General features: G+C 44.6%; 1 protein-coding gene across 2 annotated transcripts; it reads right to left on the reverse strand.

The window, feature by feature from the left end:
• Window positions 1-2,822: 2,822 nt before the first annotated feature.
• smad2 (SMAD family member 2) lies at window positions 2,823-10,975 on the reverse strand (the record flags this gene model as incomplete). Of its 2 annotated transcripts, XM_079179595.1 has the most annotated exons (10): window positions 2,823-2,982; window positions 4,081-4,225; window positions 4,853-4,990; window positions 5,187-5,399; window positions 5,649-5,702; window positions 5,942-6,016; window positions 6,225-6,359; window positions 6,506-6,699; window positions 7,306-7,395; window positions 10,728-10,975. In XM_079179595.1, the coding sequence occupies 10 exons, from the start codon at window positions 10,973-10,975 to the stop codon at window positions 2,859-2,861; spliced, it is 1,416 nt and encodes a 471-aa protein (XP_079035721.1). In that variant the 3' UTR covers window positions 2,823-2,858. The 2 variants fall into 2 exon arrangements, with proteins under 2 accessions (XP_079035721.1, XP_079035722.1); XM_079179596.1 differs by lacking the exon at window positions 7,306-7,395.
• Window positions 10,976-12,013: the final 1,038 nt, after the last annotated feature.

Genomic DNA, 12,013 nt, shown 5'->3' on the forward strand with positions numbered 1-12,013 from the left:
CGTTTCCCTAATAAACGAAAAAAAGACAAAAAGACAGACCAGCAAAAAGACAGGACAGACGGATACACATACAGAGAGACAAACACTGGTTGGGCTGGTCTCAAGTCTGCTTACAGGTGATACAAATTTGACAGATGCTCGATGAATGAAGAAAAGGGTTTTCCTAAAAAAAGCAGTATACTTCATGATTTGCTGTGGTCATCCAGTGTGTACCAAACACAGATCTTGAATCGTTACGTCTCTGCAGGATGCGGACAATACGTATGAATAAACACCAGGGTTTCTGGACTCCTCATCTCAGCCATTGGACGATGAACTAAACCTTCGTTAAAGCGACATTTTGGTGAAAATGTCAATGCGTTTACATGCACACCTGCTTTACTGAGCACCAAGTTAAGACCACTGTCTGATATCATGTGTGCACTTCGACACGCTCGCTGTAATTAAACGTGTAATGCCGTACATCAGGAGTCATTTATTCAACATATGCAGAGTTTAAATTGGCAGCAGCTTTTACACTGCATGTTGGGACGTCCCGTGTTGCTAAAGTAAGACAGAACTCTGCTTTGATAACGGAAAATATAACTGCAGCCCAGCTGCTGGATTAAATCCTAATACCTCGAAAAAGTCTGAATTATAGTTTCGTTTTTTTTAATCTTGATTTGTTATCTAACAATCGATCGAGCCAATTCAATTTTACAGCGATTAGGTTTGTGACGCAGTGGATGTGCAGTGTAAAGGACACACTGTTACTACATGCATTCAGTCTTTGGGACAGCACTATCATCATTTGGGTCACACCCATAAAAAAAAAACACCCTTTTCACCAGCTATAATAGCTCAAGTTCACCGGCCACTTGGACTGTTTTAGTATGGTGTAGAGCATGGTATTTATGATCACTTGGTCTCTCAGTCTCAACATTGGGAAAGTGTTCAATCTTATGGTACATACTTCATAAATCATCATCAAGCTGTGGTCGTTTCGAACGGAGGGGCATATTCTAAAAAAATATTGAATTCTAATAAAAGGGAAGAAAGGTTTGAAGATCTTAAATATATCCATATATAAAAAATACATGAAAATACAAAAATGTAGCTTAAACAATGTGTAAAGAAAATAACTAGCTTGTCAAATACTTAAATACTAACGATTTGGACGCTTAAATACCGACGTAGGTACCAGCTGGCTTTTTAGATCGGGGCAAAACATTTTATTAAAAAAATCAAATGAATGCTCTTTAATAAGCCAATTCAGACAATATACGGAAGGAAAAACTCTTTATAGTGAACATTCTTTAAAAAATACGGAAGATATCTTTTTGTAATTGTCTTGATTTCAATTGGGCTTTTTTCCAACATTCCTCTCTGTACATTTCGAAGCATATCTCGCTGTATCTTTACATCAAAGGCAACTTTCTTGGAGCAATAAGTGTGCATAATTTGGGGGCAGTGCAAAGTACAGCGCAGAAGCCATTTTAAGTCCCTGCGGGACTCGTCTTCCTATCAATAAAATGCCAATAATGGGGGAAACCGTGCATCATTCCAAGCATATAATCAAGAGAGACTCGCGCCACGTCTACACCAGTGAAACCTTGAGTAATGGGAGTTTGTATCTTTTAGACAGCAGGGGGCGACATTGAGATTCGTGAACTGCATTTATGCCAAGTTCTCGACATACACCTCTCCTTCATAAGCAAGATGATATAATAGTAAGAAGATAATGAAGAGAATGTAAGAGAGAGTAAAAGCGTGCAGGGGGGGCCTCATAAACCAGTTAACCGTAGCTAACTCTGTGCGCCTTTATTTCAGTCTGAAAACAAGTTGAATGATTGTACGAAGTTCCAGAGGAGGGACGTGTCCTACGCGGTTGCTATGAGAATGACTTATTCCAGTTATCGGTGCTGGCTAGCAGCTGTTTCCTCACTCAAAGCATCAACCCCACTGCACACTCGCGGTCGAACGGTACCACCAGACTTAGGAAAATGACTTGGTCTGTCTTGTGTTACGGTGTATGCATACGTACATGTGAAGACGGGGTATGTGATATTAATTATAGACAACATGCTCTCCCCTCAGTGGTCCCACCCCCCCCTTCCAGAGCTGAAGACCGCCGGTCCAGCATAGTCAGGTCTGTGAGCACGACATCACAGGACCGATGGGGAGAAATGCGAGGGAAAAGAGGGAATATCAGGTAGAAATGGAATGGAAGTTTTGGTCAACCAAAACCAAGAAAAAAACAAAAACATCCCGGCGTGGAGCTGACTTTGGTCGAAAACATGAGCCTGGAGCGGCAGTACTGCTGTTGGTCAACCTCGTGTAAACAGAGAGCTTGACGCTGAATCAAAGTTGTGCTGTGGTAGATAGGTAGTGAAGCAGTTAGGAGGGGGGGGGGGGGGGGGGGGGGGCTAGTGGTTGGAGAGACTGCGCGGTGGCTAGAAGGTCACGCGCTCAATCCCTGAAAAACAGCCAGTGGCACGTCACTGAGCTCCGCCCTGCTTTGCCTCAGTCAAATACCAAAAAAAAACATGAATCTGGTCCGTGATGACGTCACTCTCGTCAGTTTGATATTGCAGGGTGGTTTCGGTTATTAGGTCCGCGATTGCAGGAATGTCATCGTTACTTTAATCCATCAGAGCCAAGAGGTGATCGGGCCCACTGTGACATCGATGTCCACGTTCCACTATAGTCCATCGGACGATGTCATCCTCCCATCCTCCAGGTCCATAGTGTAATCTCCCCTCTTTATGATAATGTTGTTGGTGCGTCAGATCAAGACCGCACGGTGGTCTTCCCTCAGGACATACCGGTCAGATGTTGTGAAATGTCAGATCGGCTTTGCGTCGGCAGCAGAAACCCGTTTAGGACATGCTGGAGCAGCGCACCGACGGTGAACCCATCTGGGTCAACACCTTATCCAGCCACTGGAGGGGGCCGTTGAGGTGCAGCTCAATCCAACAGGGAGTGCTGGTTACCGTCTGACGTCTGCAGGGCAAAAAAAAAATGAAGCATAAAGGTTAAAAAACATCTTGCCGTGTCAAAGTGTTCCGGCAAAGCTAAAGGAGCATTAACAGTCTGATGTGAATAAATAAATACAAACAGTAGCAACAGTATTGTTAAATGTGCGAGTAGTGGTAGAGCACCTTTCCTAAAGCGATTTACAACAAATAATAAAAGGTGAATGGCGCCTTGCACTGCCCAGGTCTCAGCAGATGATCAAACACAACCGACTGCACTGTGGTCCTGCCAGGCTTTGGCCTGAGCTCTACACACAGCGGAGACAGTGACTGCTAACCAGACAGGCTACACGCCGGCTTAACCCTGGCCAGCGGGGGGGGGGGGGGGGGGGGGGGGGGGGAAGCCAAACACTGCTGTCTGGCTCCTGGGAGGGTGGCGGCACAGAGCAGAGCCAGGAGCAGAGCAGATGTTTGCTGGGTGGATGGTTGGAGAAGCCACAGAGACACACAAATGCTCAGTAATCTCTGTGGTTTTACAACAAAAAGGCGGAATATAACAGAGACGATTATTCACATGCGGTGCAGATGATAGCCTGCACAAGCTCAAACGCTTGTTTACATAATGAACATGGTCACGCCCTTTCTTTTTATGGAAATACAGACCTGGGTTAGGCTGGATTTGAATGTTGAGTCTTTGAAAACTGATTGCAATAACTGACACACAATGCTGCTCCAGGATTTGTAGTTTTAGTTTGGTTCAGTCCACTAAGCTAAGGACCCCCAGCCTATGCATAACTTAACTGAAATAACCTTTTACTCCAATAACAACAACAACGTTACACCCTAACAAAGACATGGGTAGACCTAAGAGCCACAGCACCCAGAAGTTAAGCTTCAGTCAAACCAGCAATTATAACAACAAGTATAACAACAACCAACAGTAGCCACTGCTTAGCCTAAAAGTAGTCTTTATGTACACAAGCTTCCAGCATGGCCTCTTTCATGAGGACACACAAATAATTGTCACTGTGATTGTGGTCCGACGAGACCCCTTCAACCCTCCATTCACAGAGGACGATAGCGAGAGAGAAAGAGAGCGTGTAATGTGCTTAAGAGCGGAACACACCTGTACTCTGCTCCCCAGCCCTTGACAAAGCTCATTCTGATGGTGCACATCCTGGTTAGTTGGTAGACGGCCTCAAATCCCTGATTGACTGACTGGGCCAGCAGTGCAGCAAACTCCTGGTTGTTAAAAATCTTCAGATTACAGCCTGAAAGAAAAGAAATACAGGAGGGATGAGAAAACACTGGGGACAACAACGGAATTACTTCCAGGACGTTTTGTTATATCCCTGACGAAGCCGAATATGTTTGAATTTAGTTTGAAGTGTTTTCTAAACTAGGTGATTTTACTTAAAAAGCAGCGAGCAGATGCTCTGTGAGCTGTGGGTGTGGGCTGCGTGTTGGTGATTATTCTCCACCAGTCCCGCCCCTGAATGTCCTCAAGATCCCTTCGGTACAATCCGGAGCCTCGCTAATGATACTGTTCACACTGCTCATTTGGCCAGGAACGAAATGTTCAAAGTTGCACGGGCAAAGATGAGTCAGTGCGAGTGGGTGAGAGTCTGAGGAAAAACTGTCACATTGTGGAGGGCATTAGTGCTCTTCCTCACACTTCTAATCGATATCGGGAGAAAGAAAAGTCATGTGCCTCAATCCAGACAACTGCCACTATGAAGTGTCGCCACAGTAGACGGCGATGCTTGTTCCTCCGCAAGTTAGCAGATAAAACTATTTGACGTTGCAAATATGTGAAAGGAGGCTTTTTTTTTGCCAGTTGTGTAGCATCCACCTGGCTCAAAGAGGAAAAAGAAGAAACACAATAAATGCACATGGACCTGGCGGTATCTTGCAGACTGTGGCAGGGTGCCAACCGTATCGCTGGTTGCAGTTGGGACTCTGGACAAAAATGGCGCTGTCGCTGAGGCACTCGGCAAACACTTCCCCTCCGATGTAATACAACCGCACACCGCGACCTGCGGGGTGTGAGCCAGGAAGAATGCGAAGAAAGGGAAGAAGACAAAAATCATGAAGAAGAAATCCGGAATTTTGTGCTACAGAAAATAGCATGTTTATTCAGCAGCATATCTACAATTGAAATCATTTTTAAATCTCTAAACTACTGTATTTCCTCCCAAAAGAATCCGTCTCTGTAAAGATTCGCGTGTTTACCTATATGTCTCCTCGTCATTTCAACGGTCGCGTTCCTGTTGACATTGCTGAGAAGCCCGAGGCAGAAGCGTTCAGAGTTGGAGGGGTCGGTGAAGCCATCGACTGTCAGAGACGGCTGTGAGGCGTGGAACGTCTCTCCCACCCGCTGGTTCAGCTCATAGTAGGCTATCGAGCACCAGAAAGCTGGTTCGCTGTAAGTAACCGGCTGAAGGTCTGAAAAGAAAATAATAAATACAAATTTTTCGACGTCAACGACTGTTTCTGTTTTCCTATTTCCCAAGTTTGATAGCTTTTCCATGAATTCATTGGTGGACAAAGTTCTGAGTTTTTGGTTAATTTGCAATATGACAAATGATAATGTACATTGGCTCTACAATAAATCAAACAAAACACATTCATTATCTTTCATGAGCTTCATCAACCTGCTAACATTGAAGAAGAGCTGATAAAGAGCAGTCTTACCCAGAGCGTGATTGACAGGTGACAAGGCGCCGGGTGACATTTCTGCAGGTGAGACTGGAAGAAAAAGAAAAAAAAGTTACATATTTACACATTACAGAACCCCATTTTGTACCTTTTGTATGTATACCGTTTGTAGCGTTCATGTTCACGGCTGCAACAATGTACGTTTGTCAGCACAAGAAAATAAAGTGCTTCGAGTACGATTTTAGGCTGTTGAAACTGACCTTGTGACCCCATTAGTGTGATTTTTTTTTACCCCCAACCATTGAGATAAACGGCAGCAACTACTCTACCTGATTCCATACTTTGATTCATCTGTTGGTCACTGTTTTCTCCATCTTCACTGATGTAGCCAGGTGGAGGAGTCTCTGAACCACACAAAGAAGCAATAAGAACACATTTTAAACATGATGCACACAATCAGAAAGACTGAGATCTCTGTAAGTTCAACATAAAGGTCGACGACGTGTACATTAGAGACAACAACATTTCTATTGAACACAAACCTATTAGGGCAGCTAAGGTAAGAAGTGAATAAAACAATGAAGGGGTTTGCTTCCTGCCCTGCTTACAGACCTGGTATATAGTTGTTAGGAGGGTCTATGCCGACGGGGAAGTTGGTGTTTTCGGGGATGGAGTTCGTAAAGTCGTCTAGAGGAGGAAGCTCGGTGAGAATCTCCGTGTGGCGCGGCACCAACACCGGAGGCAGCACTGGCGAGAGAAGGAAGTTATCACTGACGGAGGCATACGTGAATACGTGAATCGCTTTACAGATCAAAATTGCATGATCAACATTTGCTTCTTATGCAAACACCAAAACACCAAAACACAGGCAAACAAGTCTCAAGGATCATTACCAGGTGTCTCCACTCTCTGGTAATGGTACGGATTGACACACACTTCATCCTTTTTGAGGTTGAAGGCGAACTGGCAGGAGTCGATGGCCCTCAGCTCGTGGTGGCTGTGGAGGTCGGGCCATCTCCACAGGCGGCAGTAGATGACGTGGGGCAGGCCCTTGCGATGGGACACCTGAAGACGCCCGTCCAGGGACCTGAGAAGGTTCGGGAGAGAGGACCGCTAAAAGCTCAAGTCATGAGACAAAGTCTTTGCAGGGGACGATCATATGTTGGTGCTTTCTTTAGCAGAAGAAAGACCACTAACTCTCAAAACCAGTGGAGATCAGGAGGCTTCTTATGTTCTTAAAGCTAAACTGAATTTTGTGAGACGAATCAGCACAGTTGGAAAGAGCCATTGAACATTGAATTTTGAAACTAGTTCCTTGCAAAAGCAAGATTTGTAAATTGAGCCTATAATTTAACTTAATGGAGTAGATGTTGGCTGTGGCAACTCAAATAAAAAGCTCAATTATGTCCTTACTGCCTGCATGTATAAAAGCATTATCACACAAATCGCAGTTTAAGGGAAGATTATGATAAGGTTGCATCATGAGTGGCAATTACATGACAGATAGTCTCAAAGTCTTTGGGTGATCTCAATAAACAGAAAAGGCCCACACACACACACACACACACATACACACAAGTGTGTAGTGACACTGCAGATTACAGAAATACAGATGAACAGTGAATGAATGAATGACAGGATGTAAGGTGATTGTTGACTCATTGTGTGTGTGTGTGTGTGTGAGTATATTCACCTGCTGTGGTCATGGTATCCGTACATGCCTGTGGAGTCCCACTGCTCTATCGTGTGGCCTGAGCCTAGACCCCATAGATCTGAGCAATTGCTACAGACACACACACACACACAAAGGATATGCATACACACAAACACACACACACACACACACACACACACACACACACACACACACACACACACACACACACACACACACACACACACACACACACACACACACACACACACACACACACACACACACACACACACACACACACACACACAAGTGCAAAAAGGATAAAATAAAAGAAAACAGATGGTAAACATGAGGCGTTTCATTCCAAATCAGTAGGATGAGATCACAAACATGTACAGTCGGTCTCTTATTGGCATGAAGGAAGGACACAAAAAAAAGATCCACCCTTGCGGTTTTTTTTCTTCAAAAAGAGACACTAACTGGATGACAGGTGATTATGGGACTATTGGCGGGACAGTGATGTGGTGCAATCAGGTGATGCGGGGGGGCATTGTGACTGCATGTTATAATGCTGAAGAGGAAAGTCATTTTTATCTTTATCTCCCGATTCCTCTTTTCCCGCTCACATCATGTCAACGTACACGTCGGATCATTTTACTTGTTTTTAAGGCTTTAAGTTCAAGTCATTTCCCGCATTGCCTGATTGCACAATATAATCACATTTCTGCTGATTATTATTGAGACAACATGTGACGTGTGTACACAACAACAATATGTGAATGAGGAAATCAAGATGTTTAATAGATCGTACAAGATGTGTCGAGACAACAGAAAAACCAGACGCAACACAAACGTGTGTGTGTGTGTGTGTGTGTGTGCGTGTATACGAACACACATCCAGACTGATGCTAACTTGTGCTCTGAAGCTATTATGAGTTTCACCAACGTGTTGATACGAAGGAGAGTGTAGGGGAGATCCGTCTCTCCGATGGCAGCGAGGTAATTGCCAGGCCTGTCTGTGCAAGACCTTCTTTATCGACACTTATCAGCCCACTGAAAGAGGTCTGCAGCTATAAGCCCCGTGGAGACTCTCTCCAGACACAGATAAAAGTCTTGCCTCCTTCCCTTTCTCACCTAAAAAGGTCGCGAGCACAATCCCAACATAGTCTGTCAAAAAGCCCCGTTCCTGAGCAAAAGATCCTCATCCTGCTCACTGTGGACCAAAGCTTAAAAAGCTAAGACGTCTAAGTTAAAAAGGGAGTCCGGTTATCAGTTAATACTGGATTGTTTGCAAAACACGGCGAGGATAATTTGTGTGTGCTGTTTTAAAAAAAACAAAAAACATGAAACCTTTATCTCTTTCAGGTCATCCGCATTTAAGTCAAGGCGCTGCCCATGCCTGCTATCTCCAGACTTCCTCCGTCGCCTTTTATTCCTGCAACCACTCAAACGGAGATCTACAAAGCCCTGCACGTCAAAGTACTCCATCGTGCGTTTAACTGTATTTGTGTACCAATACTTGCCTGAACATACATAAAAAGCTACCGCGAAACAAGCGCGTGATGCGACTTATAAGAGTTAAAAGAAACGAAACGTAATTAAATAAATGTGTTCTTCTGAGGTTGAAGACTCCCAACAAGTATTCATGTAAAATGCCAAACAGGAACCAGCATCACCTTATCAGCACCACTTCAGAAGCTCCTATCAAGCCCACATTCCTCAGAGGGAAGGAACACTTTAGCCTCACGTGGTTCTACCTCTGCACTTTTTTTTACCCCCATACGTCTACAATCGAGACCAGTATCCGATATAGCTTAGCACTTAGCATAGCCACATGTTTCGTTATATATGCTGCAGTGTCCTCTTGGATCGATTGCTGTATTTATTTTCATTTTAGCTGCCATGTTATTCCAGCACTGCTCTGCGTCATGCTTTACTTAAGACTTCCTATAACTTTTGATATTAAGACATATAATGTATTACATGTCGATGCAAGTGTGTAAATCTACTCGGCGTGCATTAGGACTGCAATGTGATCAGCTCTCCCCCGAACCTCAGCCAGCGATCCGTGCAGAGTGCATTGCTGAGAAACTACCCACCCACAAAGGAACATCCCGCTCCGATATCAGTGGAGGAGGACGACCGCTTTCACGAAAAGGGAAACACACACACACACACACAGACACACACAGACACACACACACACAGGCCTCTAAACCCCATCAGGTCCAGGTGAGCTGATCTGTGACTGACATGGGGCACAAGACAATTTCTCTGCGGGGACAAATTCTATTGTTGATAATCAAAAGAAAACTAAGACAGAGGGAAGGGAGGGGAGAAGAAAGGTGGATTAGAAAGAAAATTTGAGAAGGGAAGCTCATGAAATCTTCAAGGAGCAGAGCTAGTTATCTCCCGTCTCCGCTGATCCTGGTGGATTGATTGACGTTAATCACACGCTTCTCGTGGGGCTCCCCTTGACTTTTCCACCTTTGCCGCGATAAGGTTTCGCCCCGGTCTGGTGACTTGGCTCGCGTACGTTGTCATGCGACACGGTGGAAATCTATACTGACTGGACACATGACCTGTCACTGTTCAGGGGAAGTATCTACAGTCCAAGCAGGCATGGGGGAACAGTAAGTCGACCTGAGTAATGCAAGCTTTCCAGTTTTGTTTTTTTTTACTTCCATGTAGACGTGTGCAGATAGCTTTTCTTCAGAACTGATTCAGGCACCAAGTGCTTCTTAAAGCAGAGAGGAGCCGATCTAACCACGTTACTCAAATGTGTGCCATCGGTTAGACACGTCAGCATCTGCCACAAGCTGATGTGTCTTGCGCCAAAGAACATTTCTGACCCCCCCCCCCCAAAAAAACCCGAAATGTTTTACACTTAAAACTATTTCAAGTGAATGCACGTATACGTTTTATGCATGTTCACTAAGTTTGGTTGCCGTCATATGTCGGACATCTGTTTCCTCCAATCAGGTTTCACTTCTGCTGCCTTGCTAACCTATGGCACAGCGGACAGAGGAAGTGGACCTGTTGTTGCACAACAGAAACTTTTCTTTCTGCAAGCCTGTGGTTGCCCGTCACCCTCCCTCTTACTTTCATGTGTGTTGACACACCTCGCTGTGCCGATCTGTATCGCTGGCATTGCGGTACACCGACGCACAGGGAGCGCGGATGTGCCTTTGTGTGAGCGTAAGCACGACTTAAGAGCAGAAATTATTTTGATGTTGATAATCAATTGATTTTAGAAGAAATGACATCCGTCCTTCTCATATATTTTGTTTGTGTGTGTGTGTGTGTGTGTGTGTACCATGACCAGGACCATGTGCACGAGTGGGCGAGACAGTGTGTGTTACTATTCTCTGTGACAATGACCATGTTGTGCAGGTATGTGATCATGTACAAGACAGAGACAGGACGCGTGTGTGTGTGTGTGTGTGTCCTCGCCTCACCTGGGTATAGTGACACACTTTGTGTTGCTGTTCTGCGTGCTGATGGCTTTCTCCAGCTCGTCCAGCTGCCCCGTCTTCTTCAGCTTCTTCACCAGGCTCTTCACGGCCTTTTCGCACCACTTGTCCTCCTGTCCTCCCCCGTTCTGCTCCCCAATGCCTCCTCCGGCTCCTCCGCTGCCCGTCGAAGTCTTCTTCCATCCCAGCAGGCGCTTCACCACCGGGGGAGTGAAGGGAAGGATGGACGACATGGCGACTTGTGTATGTATGTATGTATGTATGTGTGCGTTAAGCGTGTTTTGATGTCCCTCGTTCTGGTATAAATAGAACTAGGGAGAGGGGAAGTAGGGTGAGACGGGGTGATGGGTTGTAGTCTGAATTCCTTCTGGAGATTGTTTGTTTCTAACTATATATAAATAAAGTATATATGTATTTATATCTAGGCAGAACTAAGACATTGGTCTTGAGGAGTCTGGGGAAAACGTCATTTCAAAAGCACCAAACGTCAGGAGCCAGAGGAGAGCGTCCAAAGAAACCTAGAAGAAACAGATGGACACATCAACTCATTACATAACTTTTTCTCCAAACGATAACAATCAATTATGCCCACACATGAGACTCATGAGCATGTTCTTTTTGTTTTGCCTACAGCCATTAGCCCCCTGCTGCCAACGCTCCCACCACACCGTGCTGCATGCATCAGCCACACCGGCAGTCCTTGCACTACACACAGTTTTGAAGCAGCTTTCTTTTCCATGTTCAGTTGGTCAACCGAAAAGAAAACATGTGACTTTCAACAACAACAACTCATTTTTACAAGTGGCAACAGGGTGACACACACACATGATCAAGCAGCATTTCACCATATATATATATATATATATATATACCCGACTGTTGAGTCACAGCTCCAGTTACTCAGCTTCACATATGTTTTTAATACAGCCAACGCTCTGCACAAAGCACTCGAAAAACATTGAAAGTGTTTAAGTAATTATAGGTTTCGTTCCAAATGAAGAAGGAATGGAGGACAGTGTGTCACATGATGAGGTTTCTTTTTTGTTATTCTGTCAACCATAAAAAAAACATTTAAGAAAACATATGTTCAAGCATCTTCTTTCTTTCTTTTTCACAGAAAAGAGAGTAAACACAAGTATGAGGTGACAATTCTACTTCAATATCTGAACTAATCCTTTGCTGATCCCATAGTAAACCTATCCTTATACTGAAACCAAACACTGTTCACGCTCTAATGCTAAAAGGTGAGCAGTGTCACACTGTCCGGAGCA

Source organism: Pholis gunnellus (genome assembly GCF_910591455.1).
Source record: "Pholis gunnellus genome assembly, chromosome: 18".
Classification (NCBI taxonomy): domain Eukaryota; kingdom Metazoa; phylum Chordata; class Actinopteri; order Perciformes; family Pholidae; genus Pholis; species Pholis gunnellus.